The 20,219-nt window shown below is 34.0% G+C and overlaps 1 protein-coding gene across 2 annotated transcripts in view; it reads left to right on the plus strand.

Moving 5' to 3' along the window:
* The window catches only part of MYPT-75D (Myosin phosphatase targeting subunit 75D), a 34,145-nt gene that overhangs the window by 9,248 nt on the left and 4,678 nt on the right, over positions 1-20,219 (plus strand). For both annotated transcript variants that reach the window (XM_013317108.1, XM_013317109.1), the window contains exons 3-8: positions 9,491-9,642; positions 11,242-11,690; positions 13,083-13,208; positions 13,645-13,720; positions 14,213-14,354; positions 15,007-15,124. In XM_013317108.1, the coding sequence (XP_013172562.1) occupies positions 9,491-9,642; positions 11,242-11,690; positions 13,083-13,208; positions 13,645-13,720; positions 14,213-14,354; positions 15,007-15,124 (1,063 nt within the window). The remainder of the gene's footprint in view (positions 1-9,490; positions 9,643-11,241; positions 11,691-13,082; positions 13,209-13,644; positions 13,721-14,212; positions 14,355-15,006; positions 15,125-20,219) is intronic.

Below are 20,219 nucleotides of genomic sequence, written 5' to 3' on the forward strand. Positions count from 1 at the left end.
AATAACAGTGGTATTTAACTTGATGTGTTTTTAAAATATCATCATCAGCTCACTATACGTTCCCACCGAGGGACTCGGAGCCTACTCTAAGTAAATGGTGACTAGGCCATAGTCAACAACGCTGGCACAGTATAGGTTGGTTGACTTCACACGTATCTTTGAATTTTTTCTCAAATATGTGCAGGTTGCATTACGATGTTTTCCTTCACCGTAAGAACGTAGGGTACATATATAAATCGGAAATCGAAAAACACACTGGTACATTTCGGGATTCGAACCGAGGACCTGCAGATTGCAAGTCAATTGCTCAACGCGTTTTTAAATACCAAAATGTAAAACATACGAGGGCATAGAGCCAATACCAGACATTACAATAATATTAAATAACTTTATTTGTTTTAATCGTGCAGACGTAACAGTCTCCATCCTGTCGTTGTTTACATTCCACGCATTGGTGGGAAAGAAACGTTTATAATTGCTTTAAGAAATATAACAGGACCTATGTTAAATAATATCATTTCACTTTATGTACTTCTGGTATGACTCCGTCAGTGCGGAATTATAAAAAAAATAGTTTCCTATGTGTTCCTCCAGGCTATGTTCTACCATGCCAAATTTTATCGAGATTTGTTGAGCCGTTCCGAAGATACCTTCTAACAAACATCCAATTATCCATCCATCTAAGTTTTCGCATTTATCTTATTAATATTATAAATGCGAATGTTTGGATGGATGAATGTTTTTTGAAGGTAACTCCGGAACGGCTGCATGGATCTCGCTGAAATTTGGCATAGGTATAGAACATAGCCTGGAAGAATAGATAGGCTACTAATTAAGTTTTTTTTTAATTCCGCGCGGATCGGACAGAGCCGCGGGCGAAAGCTAGTAATAATATTTCTAATAATAACGATTTAGGGTCTTACAAGAAAAGATACTCTACTATTTTTTATTACCGTAATTCTTATGAAAAGCAGTAATTATTGGGTTGCATTGCAAATTATTACCGGATTATACGTTACTTTCAGACATAGGTAATAAATGTTGTTACAGCCAGACTTGCGAACTGTACAATAATATATAGCTTAGTTTCCTGAGTTGTTATGTTGGTCATACTGTGATATTACGAAATAGCGTGCCTATACACGACATATATTTTATATGCAATTATGTTACACGAAGTTTACAACATTATTATATACTGTAAGCGTCGCAAGCTCGATAATTATACTTCTGTGATGTTGTAATACATACATTCTAATACTTCGGAGTAGAATCTACTATGTTTTACACAGGGTGTTTTTTTATCTTTAAATTTTCTAAGATACAGGCGTAAGAAATTTTTCAGTATCATAATCTTTGTTTTAAATTAACTGGCTTTATTTGAAGTAAATTTTCCAAGAAATCGACTAAAAATGTACTTGTAAGTACAGAGTACTTAAGTACATTTTATAGAGTTTTTTATGCACTTCGCAGTAGAATTTACTATGTTTTACACAGGATGTTTTTTATTTTTAAATTTTCTAAGATACATACGTAAGAAATCTTTCACTATCATAATCATTGTTTTAAATTAACCTGCTTTATTTGAAGTAAATTTTCCAGGAAATTGACTAAAAATGTACTTGTAAGTACAGAGTACTTAAGTACATTTTATAGACTTTTTTATGCATTAATTGTCTCCATAAAACAACATACATGTAGGATTTAAACCCAACAACGTTATCGTTTGATACTCCTACCCGAAACTATTACGCGATAGCGTTTGTGCGTGTGAAAAAAATTGTTCAACATTATTTCTATTTGCGAAATTTAATGGCATAGCACTTATTGTCTTTCTAAAAAAACCTACTTTTAAAATAAATTCTCAGTTTAAATGTTATAACTAGATTAACAAGGCAAATGCAACTCATCACATTAGTAAGCTTTTTTTTGGTTTGTTAATTTCCCTTTGCTGTATTAAAACAATACATACCGTGGTTTCACCAACAGAAAATCATCTTAAAAAATTTATTGTCATCCCTGTCATTTTCATGAAAAAGATCGAGATAGATATATGTATATTTCTTTCGAGTATTCATGGTAGTAGAATTGGTATAGAAACTTTTTCGTTATTCGTTTTTCGTTTTTTTTTCATTCCTGGAAAATGCTGGTCATTGCGGCATTTTTTGCGTAATTTGTCAGCATCGAAGTAACAATGTTTTTTTTTAGAACAGCCTTTGCGTAATGTTTCTGCAAGTCACCATTCGTATTGTTAATTAAAAAGGCTTCTCATATTACTTGTGTAATTAAATAAAACTGTAACTAGCGGTAATTTATTACTAATTTTATACTAACAAATGTAAGACATTTTTAACTAGCAGTTTTTTTATAGATTATAATTGTTATGTTACTTTCGCTTTTAATATGTTGCATAGAAAGTTTCTAGACGTTCCTAAATTAAATAAAAATTTAATAACTTTTGTTTTTGTACCATAAATTGAAGAAAAAAAATTTTTGCTCACTTAATTATTTTTTTTAATCAAATTTATAGTTATAGTCAACATCCGAACTGAATCAAAGTCGTAAAGCTTAGAAACCGGAAAGATTGTGAGCTCGTTCGCGACAGACACTGAACTAAAAGTGATAACATAAAAAGTGGACCTGCGGCAAAAGCGGATCGAAAGTGCCTTTTTGCGGTCGACATGTTCAAGAAACTGGACGATACAGTTAATACGCCGCATAATTGCCCCTTAAAGGTATTCGATATAATTTTACTCGACATTTTTTTTAAATTGATTTTTTTTTAATGTAATTTACGATATCAATAAACTTAAGCTGGGAGGTAAAGCGTTAAAGCAATGTATATTACCTAAAAACACTGTATATTAAAATTATAAAGAGGAAAGATTTAATTCTTTGTTTGCATTGAATAGGCTCCGAAAGTACTGAACCGATTTGAAAAATTATTTCACTGTTTGAAAGCTACACTATCCCCGAGTGACATAGACTATATAAAATTTTTTTTTCTCATTTCCACACAGACAAGTTGAGGGTTACTGCTAGTATTAGATATTTTGTGTGAAAAATTCTGTGATTATATATCATCAATCATTAGAAGAAAGAAGAAAAATTTGTTTATGAAATTCTTAAACCATTTATTATAAAACTTTCACTAGCCTATAGCTAAATAGAGCAGAAGTATTATGTTATATTTTCTTTCGTGCAACATTTAAATTAACCCGGACGACACCGGGCACGAACGCATAGTTATAAACGCGAGGAACTTGATTAGAAGTTAAACAGTCACGAGATACGAACAGCGTACGTGGGCTTCCACTAGCGTAACACCCGTATAAAACATATATTGATATCTCAGTTTTTCCAAATGAAAAGAGAGGGACGACACTACGTTTACTGAAACCCAGCTGTTAAATGGTGTTTGGTTATTATATTACTACAGTGAAGTTAAACGATATGTAATGTCCATATAAAGACTCACGATCTCTGTATTTCATTATCAGAGGGTCTATCACGAATATTTGCGATATACGTTTTAGTAATGGCATCGAAAAATTATGTCAAAATTTGTATGGTGTGTATCGTCGTACTTTAGGTCCTAGTACTTTCGGTCTAGGGACTACCTTAAACGTAATTAGGTCTAAGACATCAGGTCGACACCGACTCCAAAATAACAATAATTGGAAAGTATAGACACATTTCAAGAAAGAAAAGAAATTTATTAATTGTTTACTAAGTTTTTTTTGTTTGCGAATATTTTTTATGAAGTCGGCTTTTTCTTAATTTCAGAGTTCGTTTCGCTAGAAAAATAGCTTCCAATCGGCAATGTCTATCCATATAACGAAATTGCTTAAGCAATTTCTCCGTAATACTTGAACAATGGTAATCATTATATTTATATAGATTGCATTGAGAGTTATGATAGAGTGAAACTTAGTTTTCACTTTTTATGATCGCATGACAAGTTTGAATTAAAAACTTCTCGTGTAGGATTAAGCGTATAAAGGCAGTGTTACGAAAATTAGAGCGCTACTAATTGATTAAAGCTTGCGTAAAAGCGCGTTAAATGATTTGGGAAATGTATTTTTCTTATCTTAATGTTAAGGGTACGGTTAAGTAATTAATTTCGTGATTATTTGAACTTAACTTGCAAGATTGAAAATTTATACGAACGCACACGAAGTTAAGGGTGTTTTATTTAGATATTAACTTAAAAATATTATGAAACGATCAAATTAATAATAAATCAAATAGAATCTAGAAAACTAGAATAAATGCTAGAAATCGCGTGCATCGTGAGAAGGTTCCCGTCTCTGCAGCCCTGACTGCTGGTTGCTTGAGTCATGGGATTCCGCAGCCGGTGGTGCTCTATTTTGAATATAATATATTTTGCTATATTTTTTATTTTATATATGAAATGTGTTATATTGAGAATATATAAATGAATAAATAAAGATTGAAATGTGTGTTATATTACTAAGATTGTATTTTCTTATAATATTTCTAGATTGTACACACTCTCGTAGGCAAATGGAAAATAATTTAACAGTGGTAGAGCCCGCTTTAACATCTTCGCACGAATTGGCCCGGCTCGCCCGGTGAAATACTACGACCACATAGAAGATGGGCGTGAAGTGGAAGCTATTTCGAGTTTCGTCTGATGAGTGTGCGTCCCGGAGGCCTAATTTAGTGCTATTTCCCTTCCCACCCTTTTTCTTATAAGGAAAGGATGGGAAGTGGAAGTGGACTTTCCGGATTAGAGGATGCATAGGAAGGGAAAATATTTTCTTTCTGTGCATCCACTCCTCCGTCGATTAAAGGTAGGCAACGCATATGCAATTCCGTATGCCTATGGGCAACGGTTAATTCACTATTTTAGCGATTTCAGATGGCCTTACGCTCGTTTGCCACCTTATGATATAAATAAAAAATATTTCAAAAATTTCCTGTAATGTTATAGAAGAAATTAGAGATAAGTGATAATTTTATCAAACGGTAAAGTTTAGTAAAGATATAGATTATGAAAGATCTACATCTTTATCTTTGGAGTCGCCTTTATTTAGAGTATGTTAAAACTGTTGAAATGGACAAAAACATATTTTACTATATTAACGTGATTCTGTTTTATTCAAAAATAACTAATAGTTTAATCTAAAGCTTAGCAGTTGATACCTCATTAACACGTCGCTCAATCTGACGTAATTGCCGCAAAGTTTCAATTCTAACAGAGTGCCTAACTAGGGCTGCAACCTCTTCGGCTTTGATTCGAATTCTTCGAGATTTCATATTGCATTGCGGTTACGGGTTTTAAAATATTTAAGATGCCGTTCGTCCGCTAAGGATCAAGAGTGGACGTTGCTTTGTTTTTTAATAGTTGCCAGTGTTTTTTTGAAAGTTGTCAGCCCTACTACTCTCGTGTTTGTAGGCCGTTCCTATACAACTTGTTTAAATGTCGGTGACGTTCTAGTTTCGATCTTTGTAGGCTTTGCAATCATGTGCTATATGGTTTGTTAGGAAGAAAAGATACGTAGATATATAAATAGTAGGGTTGCCATTGCAGATATTTCAATTAAATTAAAAGATAAGGTTTTTGAATGAATCCAAAAAAATTTGACACACCTATCCTTTTATTGAAATTTTATTTAATTTCTTGTATGGCCATTATTTTGAAATAGGGCTGTATTGTTAGAGTTTCATCGTTAGCTCACTATACGTCCCCACTGAGGGGCTCGGATTCTACACTAAGTTAGGAGTGACTAGGACATAGTCAATCACGCTGACCCAGTGCGGGTTGGTTGACATCACACATATCTTTGAATTTCTTCTGATGTACTTAGTGTAAGGTACCTTTGTCGCCGGGATTACGAATCGCTATATTGGGGAACTGATTACGTAACCGCAATGGTAATCTGTTTCTTTACAGTATTTTCTGAACTGTTTGTACTTTGGCTACTTTAGGATATATCAAGATATGTAGGCTGCGATCAGATAATGTTGTCAGTGACAAGTGATATGTTATCAAATTTCGTCGAAGTAGTTGTTACACTTGTTTTGTATTGATATAAATCCCTTATCTGTTCTTTTTTATCGTTTTTTATGTTTTCTTATACGTTGCCCTTTATGCTCACCTTTAGAATACCGCTCTATTTTATTTTTAACTCTTTAATTGTCATATTTTCAATATGTCATGTCAATATTTCTTCTTGAACCTCGCAGTAAAATGACATAACCTCATCGAGTTTGTTTATTGAAGCGTCTTGATGAGTAGTTTGTCTTTTATTTTTAATTTTTTAAGTAACATGAATTATAAAAGTTTTTTTCTTTTAATAATAACTAGTTATAATAATAAAGATACTTGACCTAAATGTCGTACTGTATGGCACATATCCCTTAGCGAAGGTATCCGTGTCCGTTGTCGACCGGTTTGCTTGTGCAGCGTGGTTTTACACGATGACAGAATAGTGAGACATTTCAGTACTGTTGTCTGAACGTCTACGCCGAAACATAACACAGGCCCTAGGACGAATATTCGTGTGAAAACTTTCGTAACGTCATCGGCAAAATTTGTATTGTGTAACGCCCCTACCGGGCGTAAAGTTTAGCCACATATCTCATGCAAATGTTAACCTTTTTAAATATTAGTAGATTATTTGTTAATTTACCTAATTTCTTATACCATGCCAACTAAGCTGTATGCTTATGATAGGACATTGTTTACGACAATAGTCTAATGGCGGGTTTCAAACTCCTGACCACGTGATCGGAAATCTACACCCTTAACCATTAGGCATGATTCATTTTGACGATGACGTTAAGAAAGCGCGTGTCGCAAAAATTCTTGTTAATGTTTTAAATTCTTGTTAAAATAAATAAAATGTTAACACAGTAAGTAAACGTTCAAATAGCTATACTGCTCTGTATACTGTTCTACCGCTGTACTGCCCTCGTGTGAAAGTGTAACGCTCCACTGACGCACTTGCTATCGTAGATTATCTCGGCTACCACCGGATAGGGGATATCGATAATAGCCTTCAATGTAATTACGATATAATTATAAAACTACTGTGTTGGAACTATGATAGTGTTATCTTAATTTAAACTAGGTGTCATCCGCACTGTTCAGATCTATATATATCTTTGAAACTTACTGTTTTTTTTAATTTCATTCATCAACTTAACCATTCTTGTGGTTGGCAAAGTCATTTGAACACATATCCGCGTCTATTTATATGACGGTGTCTTATTTCTCATCATATTTCAAATATAACGTTGGTTAACAACAATAGGTTTATATATAGACTAGCTGTCGCCCACGACTTCGTCCGCGCAAAAAAAAGCTTAACTAGTGTGTGTTCATTCTACATCTATGCCAAATTTCAGCGAAATCCATGCAGCCGTTATAGAGATATCTTCTAACAAACATACATCCATCCAATCATTTGTATATATATATACAAATGATTAGTAAGAAAACATAAAAATATATAAGTAGCACAACAAAGAATATGGGTATTTAATTATGTGGGTAAAAATTTTCGCGTGTTTAAGACAATTTTCTAGTCCCAATGCCTGTTTTTTGGGGATTGAAGGGAGTTGCCGTTCGATTTTTTTTCTGCACGGAATTTCAGTATTTTTTTTAATAATCACCCAACCACAAACAGTTGCAGTTTTCTCTACTAATATTCAACTTTAATTATCTAAAATATATTTTTATTTTATCTCGTTTGTTTGACTTTAGTAGCCTTTTGTTTACAGCAAATGTGACGTAGTTAATGTTTGAATAAGGTAGCTAAAATGTGATAGTATTAACGATTTGCGTTTATCAAGCACAGGTGTGGACATGACGCATTATGTGATGCACGTGTACTGCGTTTATGTTCTCATAATATTAAAAAACTACAATCGTACATTTTATTAATGAATTCTTAAAGAATATACATAGCCTAGTTTTTGAAGTAAAGGTAAATTCGTGTTAATAAAAGAAAGTCATAATTATATTGTTTTAACATCGTGATTCAACCTGCACATATCTGAGAAGAAATTCAAAGATATGTGTGAAGTCAACCAACCTGCACTGGGCCAGCCTGGTTGACTATGCCTAGTCACCCCTAACTTAGGGTAGGCTCCGAGCCTCTCGGTGGGGACGTACAGTGAGCTGATGATGATGAACATTGTTTTCAAGACTAAAAGAAGAATATTTAGTCGATTTTCAATCTAATTTCTTACTAATATTATAAATGCGAATGTTTAGATCGATGGATGGACGTTTGTTTGAAGATATCTGCAGAACGGCTGAATGGATCTTGCTGAAAGACATAGATGTAGAACATTGTCTGGAAGAACACATAGACTTATAATTGTTTTTATTATTCCGTGTGGATGGAGTCGTGGTCGATTTTTTAATGATCCTAAAGAATATATATTTTTCTGATTTTCAACAAAATTGTTATTGAAAAAAAGGGTCTTGACAGACCGACGGACAGACAATGAAGTGATCCTATAAGGGTTCCGTTTTTTCCTATGAGGTACGGAACCCTAAAAAAGTAATTCATACATTTGTTAGACGAGCCGTTCTATTAGTTTACTAAGTCTATACGCACATATTTTTTACGAATATCAAACGTGTCTAGCAACTATTTGCCGCTGTCATATCTAATTTGCAGACTGCTAAACATTTTTTATTTACTTCCACATATTCTCGACTATGTAATTTAATAATTGCGAACACTCGACTACAATCTTTACATTACTTTGCTGATTTCAACGAAATATTAGTATACTATAAATAACGGTGTAAAGACGTAATATAAATCAGTTATATATTGCTCTAGTTTTGTGATTTGTCAGTGTTTATGTTCACGTAATACAAAATGGACAATTTACATGTAATCTACCGAAAGTAAGTGCCATTAGTTTGTAAGTTTTTTTTATTTATTATATTTATTATTCATTTGTTTATTGTTTTGTCCGTCACTGATTGACCGTGAACGTATTATGTGATGTGCAGTAGATTGTAATTAAGAAAATAGTATTTAAAATAATAGTAGGGACTGTTGTAAACTATCGGTTATTTAAATCAGATTTTGTAATTATAATTCAAAAGGTGTCGCCCGCGATTCCGTTCGCGCGGAATTAAATGAAATAAAAATTAAACTTAATGAGTACCCTATGGGTTCTTCCAGACTTTTCTGCATGTACCAAATTTTATCTAGCTTGTTAAGCCGTTCCGGAGATTCAATACAAACATCCATCTATCCATCTAAACATTCGCATTTATAATATTAGAATTAATCAATGATTTAACATACTATAATATTTTTAGTTTAGCAGATAGACTAGTAAAGTAAAACACTGCAGCAACGTATTTTTATCTTTTACACGCTTTTCGGCAATGAAATATCTCGCTTAGACATATCGTGGCAACAAATTGAGGTCGAATTGATCAGATCGATGCGTTTATCCGATATTAAAAAATGCGTGTTATTCTTTCCAGACGTCGCATGCAGCAACTGAAACTATGGCAACAGAGAGAGAAAGAGTGGGCACGATCAAGACCGAAGAGAGAGAAGAGTAATAAACGCAACATTTTTTTCAACGATAGTGTTATGTTGCTGGAAGCAGCAGCAAGGAATGATATTGATGAAGGTAATTTTTTGTATTATACTTCGTTTGAACTTAGATTTAACCGGAACTCGTTTGAATTTTTTTCTTTGTAAAAAATGGCTGCATTTGAATTTGGAATTTATTTTATTTAAATTGAACTGCTTGTTTGCAGCCTATTTACTGAATATAAGTTATGCTGATCTTAAGAATTCCATCATGTATTTAAATATCGATTGCTGGTTATATACTAAACATATGTATTGATGATCTAAGTGTAAGGCTGTATTCTCATTAGATGCTTCTCTGTTTATCTCAAATACATTTTTCTCTCATACATTTACCATGCGACAGGCATAATTAAATGAATAAGTCATCATCATCAGCTCACTATACGTCCCCACCGAGGGGCTCGGAGCCTACCCTAAGCTAAGGGTGATTAGGCCATAGTCAACCATGCTAACCAAGTGCGAGTTGGTTGACTTCACACATCTTTGAATTTCTTCTCAGATATGTGTAGGTTGCATCACGATGTTTTCCTTCACTGTAAGAACGTCGGATAAATGTAAATATGTAAATCGGATATCAAAAAACACATTAGTATATGGCGTGATTGGAACCCAGGACCTGCAGATTGCAAGTCAAGTGCTTGACCACTGAGCCACCGACGTACAAATTAATAAGTAAATTGAGGTTATTCGCTTTGCAATTAATATACAACAGTCTACAGCCTAATTATATTTTATGAGAAAATCGATTTAAATGATTGTCTTTACTAAATGAGAACACAGCCTTAGCCTCATATGCACACATACTGATACATTTGAGTCATGAACATGAATTGAGACCTAAATAAAACGATGTCTAGCCGTGTGGAAATAAAAGCAAAAGTGTTTTACTGTTATTTCGGCGCGGCTGTTGTGAGTGCTATGTCCTTACACGACGAGGTCGTGTCACACATTCGTTCATTGTAAAAAAAAGGTATATTAATTTATAACAATGTTATAAATATTTCACGTGCTATAGTTTATTTTGAATGCAATTTTAGCATTTACAGTTGGCTTCTAAGACCAAAATATCTATATAAAACATATATCATTATTATCTTCGATAAAACAGACAAGACAATATGTTTTAAACGGAGATTTTGGCCTCAGAAAGCCACTGTTAACTATCTAGCACTAGCTTGGCTTAATTATTAAGATTTTCTTATATGCATAGAAGACAATTATTAGTAGTTAGTAGTTTTACAATAATTAGTATTCAAATTGATTCCATTTAACATTGGTAATTAATAATATTTCTGAGCAAATTAATGAAGCTAAAATGAGTATTAATATCGAATCGATAACTAGGTCATTAAAAATATAATTTAAAGAGCTATGAAGTGTTACAGAATGGACATAAAATTAAAACATCGCGAACACGTCCGTAAACATTCAGCTAATTAATAATTAATTTGACTAAAACCAAGTTCAAATATTTCGACCTAACCCTAATTTTATGCTTTCTATTCTATGAATTTCTCTAGCGCCACCGATAGCGATGTCGAAACTTATCAATCAATCCGATCTTTTTAATTTCACAATGTCAAACTGACCGGAATAAAGTTTTATGCTAATTTATCGCATGAATTCGTTACAGTGAGAAGATTGTTGGCAAGAGGTGTAACTCCTGATGCTACAAACGAAGATGGATTAACAGCATTACATCAATGTTGTATAGATAATAACGAAGCCATGATGCGACTCTTACTAGATCATGGAGCAAATGTCAATGCTGAAGACAGCGAAAAATGGACACCTTTACACGCTGCAGCTACCTGTGGTAACCTCAACCTTGTTAGGATATTAATACAAAGAGGGGCGAATTTATTAGCTGTTAATGGAGACGGGAATATGCCATATGATATTTGTGAAGAAGAAAGAACTCTGGATGCGATAGAAAGTGAAATGGCGGCTAGAGGAGTTACTCAAAGGTTGATAGATGAAACACGAGCGGCGACAGAGATGAAAATGTTGATGGATGTTGCTGATCTAGTCAAAGATGGATTGGATTTAGATGAACCTAGAGATAATCAAGGTGCTACTTTGGTAAGTAACAAGTACAATTAATCTCAATCAGCTCACTAAAAGTTGGGAACATAGGGGTTCGGAGCCTACCCTACATTAGGAGTGACTAAGCCATAGTCAACCACGCTGGCCCAGTGCGGTTGGGTTGACTTCACACATAATTTGAAATTTCTTCTTAGATATGTGCAGGTTGCATCACGATGTTTTCCTTCAACGTCTGATAAACGGATAAATATACATATATCGAACATCTAATTGGCACATGCCGCGATTCGAACCTAGGAACTGCAGATTACAAATCAAGTGTTTACCTGATCCACCGTCGCTCGAGGATACAGTCAAAATTAAATTATATTTTCAGTCGTAAAGTTGTTTTTACTTTTGATGCATTATGTTATTTATTTAAAGAACCAACTCTAATTATTAAAGAAATAGCTTTTTTACTCGTCTTGATTTCGACTAAATGTCATTAGTTGCGTACGTTAATTAGGTTAACTAATACGCGTATTAAAAAGTAATTTATTTTCATTTAATAGTTATCAGAGTTTAATATCGATATTAAGCCGAATCTATGAGATTAGAGTAATAGATTATTTTAGTTAGTATGTATTTTTTATTAATCACAATAACTATAACTATAATATTTCCGTGTTAAATTATTTTTGGCTTGATAAAGTTAATAGTGTTAACCTTTGGACAACCACATATTGATTTTGACCCTTTACCTCAATGGCTTCGAAAATTCCAATGACAAATTTGTTTCATATTATTTCTTGTTTTTTTTTTAAATTCATATTGATATGTTGGAATATTCCGTAAATAATGCTGTATAAGTTACTTTAACGATTGTAATCACGTGCAAAAGAAATATGATGCGTTGGGTAACCTTTTCAATAAACTTTAATAAACAGCAACCTTCGTTCAACGATGTATTTACGCATTTGATCGTGTAATAAACAACATGTTTATAAAATGTATAATTAGGGAGTTTCTGAACCGTCCTTTTATTTGTTATATAGGGGGTTAAAATTAAAACAATAGAATACGTATGATGTTTTTATTAATTACTAAATTTTCTTTTTAAATACTGCTGGTTTAACGCACACAAAAATATCCAAAAAAAATATTTCCTTTAATTTCTTTTACAAGTAATACTGTAACTTACACATTAAATATATGTTATAAATTAAAAAAAAACATGCTTGCAAATACTATGTTCTAGAACAAAAAAAAACAAAGAGTACAGTGTTGCCAACTTAATATTTATTTATTTATTTATATGTAAAAATTATTTCTCAAAAGAGATATTACATTAATATATTTTAACAATAAATATCGTTAGTTTTACTACAAAATAAACTTGATAAACATTTTTTTTTTAGATTTATCACACACGATAGTTGTTTGTTGCAGTTGCACATAGCGTCTGCGAACGGTTACCTGAAGGTGGTGGAGTTCCTGCTGGAGCATCGCGCCAGCACCGACGTGGTGGACCACGACATGTGGCAGCCGGTGCACGCCGCCGCCTGCTGGGGACATGTGGGTACTTTGTAAATATAACTTGGCGTTTAAAAGGTAAAGAGTATGAACTGTGAAACATAAGAAAGGACACCAGATGAACAATATTATTAGTTATTTCTATAATATATACGATACAAAAATTGTAATATATAAAAAAAACTGAGATTATATATTTTCGTAAATTAAATTTTTTTTAAATCTTGCGAATATAAGTCTTGCGAGTAAAAGATTACAACTTCATATTGAATCTAAAATAATGACGACCTCACACGAACGGAATTTGGGACTTAATATCACGACTGCCCTGAGACAAGCCGAAGACAGGACGGCGTGGAGGCAGCTGGTCGACACGGCCGTTGAAGCGTATCAGGACAAGCACGACCTTCAGTAATGAAGAATACGAAGAAGAAGATATTATACAGTGTAATTTGAGTTTATGTAACATTTGTTGCAGTTAGAAGTATTAGAACTACTGGTGCAGTACGGAGCTGACCTCAACGTTAGGAACAAGCACGACGAGACGCCCGCCGGTTAGTTAATACACAATCCATAATACTAGGTCACTAAGGTCGACACTAAGTGTAGTATTCCAATACGAATTATACTTATAGGGACCGTTTGGCAAGACTTGAAGACTAAATTACTTGTAATATATAAATAGTAGATGCCCTCGCTTTACCGTTGGTTACTGAGACCAAATTTTCTTTATAAAATATGTCGTTATTCTTTTTTATAATGACAGAGATTTTAGACGAGGATTTTAGTCTCAGAAACTCACGGTTAGTCCGTGCGGAATTTCAATAATCTAATAATAAATATAAGTTATGTCACCCGCGTATAGTGTTGGTTCATAACAGTAAAAGAATTTTTTAAATCGGTTCAATAGTTTCGGAGCCTATTCAATTCAAACTAACAAATTTTTTTATTTTGTCAGTATAAAGTTGACAATTTAAAGGTATTTTTGCATTTATCAATAATGTCCTGCTATTGTTTTTTCTGTGTGTAATAAACTATGCATGTAGATATATGCGAGGAGGGCGAGATCCGCACACGCATCGCGCGGCTTGCGGCCGAGCAGGAGGAGATCAGGCGACGCGCCGCGCACTCCGCCGGCGAGAGACTGCGCACCGCTCGCCGCTCCTCCTCCACAGCCAGCACCAGCAGGTCACTGCATCTTCTGCGCCCCCTACACCATACAAACATACACATACAACATAGCCCGCCAATTAAGTATCTCGCCGATACCACTCCCAGAGTACACTAGCGACATAAAAGGGGTTGCTGGGTTACTTCGTGAGTGGGATTGACTGGAATAATCTATGACCTGCCTTCAATCAAAATAAGCGCCAGACCTGTAGTTGCGAAAACCGTAGCTCCTAGTACTATTAGTTAGTAATAGTGGGTTTCTGAGCCCGAAATCTGCGTTTAAAAGATATTGTTATCTCTTTTTGTTAAATCAATCAAATTAAATCATTACAGGGATGATGGATATGTTTTATACATAGATTTTGGTCTCAGAAACCAACGATTACACATACATAAAATCCAGAAATAATAACATCGAAAAAGGCAAATTTAAACCACCTTTCCAACTAGCACGTCTAGCTGACATTCCCGGAATAAATTTAAGTGAGACGCGGCCGTAGTTGTTATATATTTTTTTTACATTTTTCAATCGTATTTTTGTACCGTCTTATAGCAACTTCGTCTTTACATTCGACATATTTGTAACCCAATAGCTTAAACGGTTAGACGGTTGATGTGTCAATGCATTTTTAAGGCTGTTTTTTCTATTTCTAAACGTTTTTGTTGACAGAGTACGGTCAGTACGGCGGACGTCATTGCGAGAGAAGCAAATGGCGGCTAAAGCGGACGCCAGAGGTGAAGCGAGACTCCGGGAGACATTTGACTCCGCTGCTGATGATGAGCTGCAGGTCAGGATGCATGACACTATAATCGTATCATTTAAAATCAACATTAAAGTATTACCCCAAAATATAATAAAACATTCAGGTTAACACATGTTTTAACCCTTTCAACGCCGGTGAAGGATATTACGGACGTCAAAGTAGTTATGTGTTTTACCATAAATACGCATCAACACTTTTCTTTTGTTATAAATACTTCATTATTTTCTTGTCAATACCTCATCTCGCAAGCTTATAATAGTGTTTTCAATAGCCGTGGTTTGCCAAAAATCCATAGGTAATTTTATATATTAAGCTCTTAATTATTCTATCCAACATCTACATTCTAGTTAAAATAAATCATAGGAAACATTTTAAGAATTATAATTTTAAAATATAAAATAGTTCCCTCTAGTGGTTCAAAGAAGAAACTGCATTGAATTTATACAATACGTAGTGTAGCTATACTCCGATAGATGTCTCTGAATAATAAAACGGTCGATTTATTTCAAATAAGCTGTTACCCGCGGCTCCGTACGTGTAGAATTAAAAAATATATTAGCCTATGTGTTCTTCAAGACTATGTTCTATATGTATGCCAAATTTCATCGAGAGCCGTTCTGGAGATACCTTCAAACATCCATCCATTTTAACTTTCGCATTTATAATATTACTACGATAGTTCTGTGCTAAAGGGCTTAAGTATAATGACGTGTTTAGGAACACGCCAAGCAGTTTAAATATTTTTTTAAGTACTGCCATCACTTAAACCACTAACAAACGAATGTGATATTAATTTAAGTCTTATGTAATTGGTTTTTGTTTTAAATTATAATAAAGAATATCCCGCACCCCAGGTCCCTGACCTTGAATATGTTAGGGGAATGAGAGGGCGGCATGGCGCCGCCCAATAAAAAAAACTTAAACCACAGTTGAAAACATGTTTTCTGTGAATGTTTCGGCAGTGGGAACATATTGCGATAAAACATGTGCGTGAAGAATAATTGCATGTAATTTTACATTCATATATCATATCGCTCCGACTGCTTTGGAATTTGATGCAAATAGCGCTTTCCACTTTCATGAGGGGATCGTAATATAGAATAAATAAAACATCAGTCTGTCTGTTACACTCGTAGTTCGCTTGTCTTGAAAGGGAAACCTCATATCATGTTTAATTGGAAACGGAATTTGAAATCTAAAGCAAATCTAGAAATCGTTATTACGAATATTATAATTAATTAATTGTAATTAACAACACTTCAATGTTTTGCAAAATAAACTACAGATGTTTGTAAATCATAAACTTTTTAGGCCATAATATTTATCTAGACAAGATCTACACAACAAATTTCTTTACGTCAAAAAGATAGCAGTTTGAATTTTTGAAACCATATAAGGGAACGTGCCCATACTACGTGATCCGTTTAGGGGGGGGGGGTCCTGAAAATACTACGGTCAGTTACAAGGGGGGGGGGTGGCTCAGATTTTTGTCACGTAGTCGTTAGTTGTTATTTTTCATAATACGTAATTAACTAGTAATTTAAGTATACATGCAGTCTTATGCTGTAAAGAAGAGTGTGAGCCAGCTTTTTTTTTCAATTTTTGCCTGTGAAATGATTAAAAATCATAATCATGAATTACTACGTTAAAACTAAAGGGGGGTCTTGGCATACTATGAGTGGTCACCGAGGGGTGGGAGGGGTCGAAAAATCTAAAAAAAAATTGTCACGTAGTATGGGTATGTTCCCTAAGGAAACCTTTTAAACCTACTATTTTTCAAATAATCCTTTTTACGCGGGTTTCTGAAGCCAAATTCACGTTGAAAACATATTGTTATCTCACATTTTGTTAAAGATAATAAAAGGGAGATATAATACAGAGATTGTGGTCTCAGAAATCAACGGTTAATCTCCTTGTCAGATATTTCATCCAACTTTTTATCTATTTTCATTTACTCCACGCAATAGAATCATTCGCCTTTCGTAATTTCTTGTTAACGCATCGCTCAGCTATAATAATAACGTATGTTATGAAAGTTTATTACGCGGATGAATTTTTAGGTTATCTTTAAGATTTAATTATATCCTATTACGCAAAATTTATTGAATGCGTTAACATTTTAGCGAAATAGATACTTTTTTAAATAGTCTATGCTTACATCTTACTAATATTATAAATGCGAATGTTTAGATGGATGGATAGATGTTTGTTTGAAGATATCTCCGGAACGGCTCAACGGATTTTGATGACATTTGGCATAGATGTAGAACATAGTTTGGAAGAACACATGAAGACTTATTGTTGTTTTTTTTTTAATTTCCCGCGGACGGAATCGCGGGCGAGAGCTAACTTTGAATGAATGAAAAATTCATAGTTTTGCCTTCCCTTTTCCCAAAGACAAGTCGTTGCTATGGTTACTGTCAGGTTGTCAAAGTATATGCTTCTCTTCTATACAACTCTATCAGCCGTCATATCTGAATTTACTCCCTAATGAAATCTTTTACACAATGTTACTATTATAAGTGCGAAAGTTTAGATGGATAGATGTTTGTTAGAAAGTATTTGCGGAACAACTCAACGGATCTCGATGAAATTTGTCATTTAAAACATAGCCTGGAAGAACTAAGCGACTTAGTAAGTTTTTTTTATAATTCTGTGTGGACGTAGTCGCGGCCAAAAGTTAATCTATCCATACATTCTTCAGCCTCCCTCTATCTTCTAGCTATTGCGATTTAACTTGAGTTATTACAGTCTCAAATCACATAATTGTGACGTCATTTTTACGTGTCATGTTCTAGTCCACGCGTATTCATGTAATGTAAGAAATAAAAAAACAATGATACTTTCGCATGTTACTGATCATTACGAGATAAATCTCCCATACTCGTATCTGTATATCTATTAACAACGACTTTTTGTAATTTCTAGTACATTATGTTACGTATCGTACCAGCGTAATCGTCGAGTTGAAGACTTGTAAACAACCAATGAAATTGAATTACAATCACTATTTAGCATATTTTAAAACTCAAAAAAGCCTATTTAGTTTGACTTACTACACAGAGAGTAGCACTAAAGGTAGGCGTCCATTGGCCCTCGCTGCACGCACGCAACGAGCTTTATTACTGTACTTTAGAACTATGATTTGAATTGCTGCGTCCATCATCTGCGCCGCCCGCATCGTAAGACAAAGCAAACCCGTTTTATCCGTGCGGTTCGTCCGGCCCAGGACAATGAACGCGTACCTTTAAGGTGTCATTGGTAAATTAAGGAACTACTTAAGTAATAATTAAACTAACTCTAGAGAATCGTAGCCGTACAGTCTAATGGGTAAAAGGTATTTGATAAGACTAGGAATAGGAGTAAACTTTAATTGTTTATAGAAAGTTAATATTGATTCCCGTAGCATTTAATTGAATTGTTCCACATAGCGATGCTTTTTGCACCTCCGTTCTATTCTAAATCTTGCTTTAATAACACCATCATTACTGCTCTTTGTCGGCATCTTTTAACACGATAGAAAAGATATAACCAACGATTTACGATTACCAACTGAATTATATGAAAACATCGCGAATTTTCATCGACGATATATACAAAAAAATTGCAATGTTTGTCTCATTTGTATGTATAAAAAAGCTGATTTTTAAAAATAATTAATGTTGGATTATTTTTTCTACTCGATTCCGTTCGTGCGGAATTATAAAAAAATATATGTGTTCCTTCAGACTACGTTCAGTATCAATGCCAGATTTCAGCGTAATTCTTTGAACCTTTCTGCAGATACCATGTTTTAGACTTTATTAGTTAGTATCCTTTGACGCGAATGGTGGGTTTTCATTACCAAGTCAAGTGTCAGATTGATTAATGAGTGGTCATAAACGTTGACATTTTAATAAGGCTAGTGTTGCGCCGATACACCAGCACATTGTCGGATCCATCCTTCCATCTAAACATTCGCATTTTTAATATTAGTAAGATAAATAAGAAGGTAATTAGGTTTTTGATCTCGAATTGTAATTACGTTGTTTATATATGTTCATTTTGCGATTCTATATTTTTTTTTCATTACCCATCCCGTCATACTTTCTCTGCTTTCGAGACCGTTTGTAATTAAGCGGACTCAGATAATTAAGTGTGTAACCACGCCTGTTCTGCCGACATTAACATCGTTATGAGCTTAGTCTTCCGTAAACATAACAGACCTCTTTACGTTGACTCCATGGTTATTCCATTATACGATTTGAATTAATTACCTATCTTAAACTTGTCTTCATTGTCATCTTTCTCTGGCGATATTTCCAAGGATGTATAACACAGGTTAAAGGAATGTCTGTTTTTCTAAGCAGTAATCTGTACTTCTTTGAATGCATATGGCAATTTGTGAGCTCTTTCATTGTATAAAACACATAATTTTACCACTGAAACGTCAATTACTGTTCCTTATGCTTTGAATCTTACCTATTTCTTTCTTGGAAATGCGAATGTTTGGATGATTTTTGAAACGGATCTCGATGAAATTTGGCATAAATGTGAACATAGTCTGGAAGAACATATAAGCTACGGGCAGGTAATTTTATTAATATTATAAATGTGAATATTTAGATGGACGGATGTTTGTTTGAAGTTAACTCTGGAACGGCTTAACAGATTTTAATGAAATTGGCTCAAATGTAGAACATTGTGGAATAAGACATAGACTACTATTTTTTTTTAACTCTGCGCGAATGGAGTCGCGGTCGACAGCTAGAATGACATAAGTAAACAAATAGTACGACTATGTTTAAACTAAAATTAATGTGGTGGACAGAGATATCTATTACAATCTGTAGCTTCAGACTACAAAACAAATGTATCGTTCCGGTATGCGCTTTGATTGGCACATACATAGCTTTTCCCGCGATTTCCCTCGCACCGCGTCTCATTGCAGTGCGCGCAAGCCGTCGCGCACATCGGTCCGTTTTTTTTTTAAATATAATGCATTTTGATATTAAAATACTAACGTACGAAAATAAATTCTTTATTGTGAAGTGTTTGTGATGTGAATATAGTATTTAAGTCAATATGTCACTGGATATAATGTTTTTGACAAACGACAATTTGCACCGCACGCGCAAAG

This window comes from Papilio xuthus, unplaced genomic scaffold (genome assembly GCF_000836235.2).
Source record: "Papilio xuthus unplaced genomic scaffold, Pxut_1.1 DF826945.1, whole genome shotgun sequence".
NCBI lineage: Eukaryota > Metazoa > Arthropoda > Insecta > Lepidoptera > Papilionidae > Papilio > Papilio xuthus.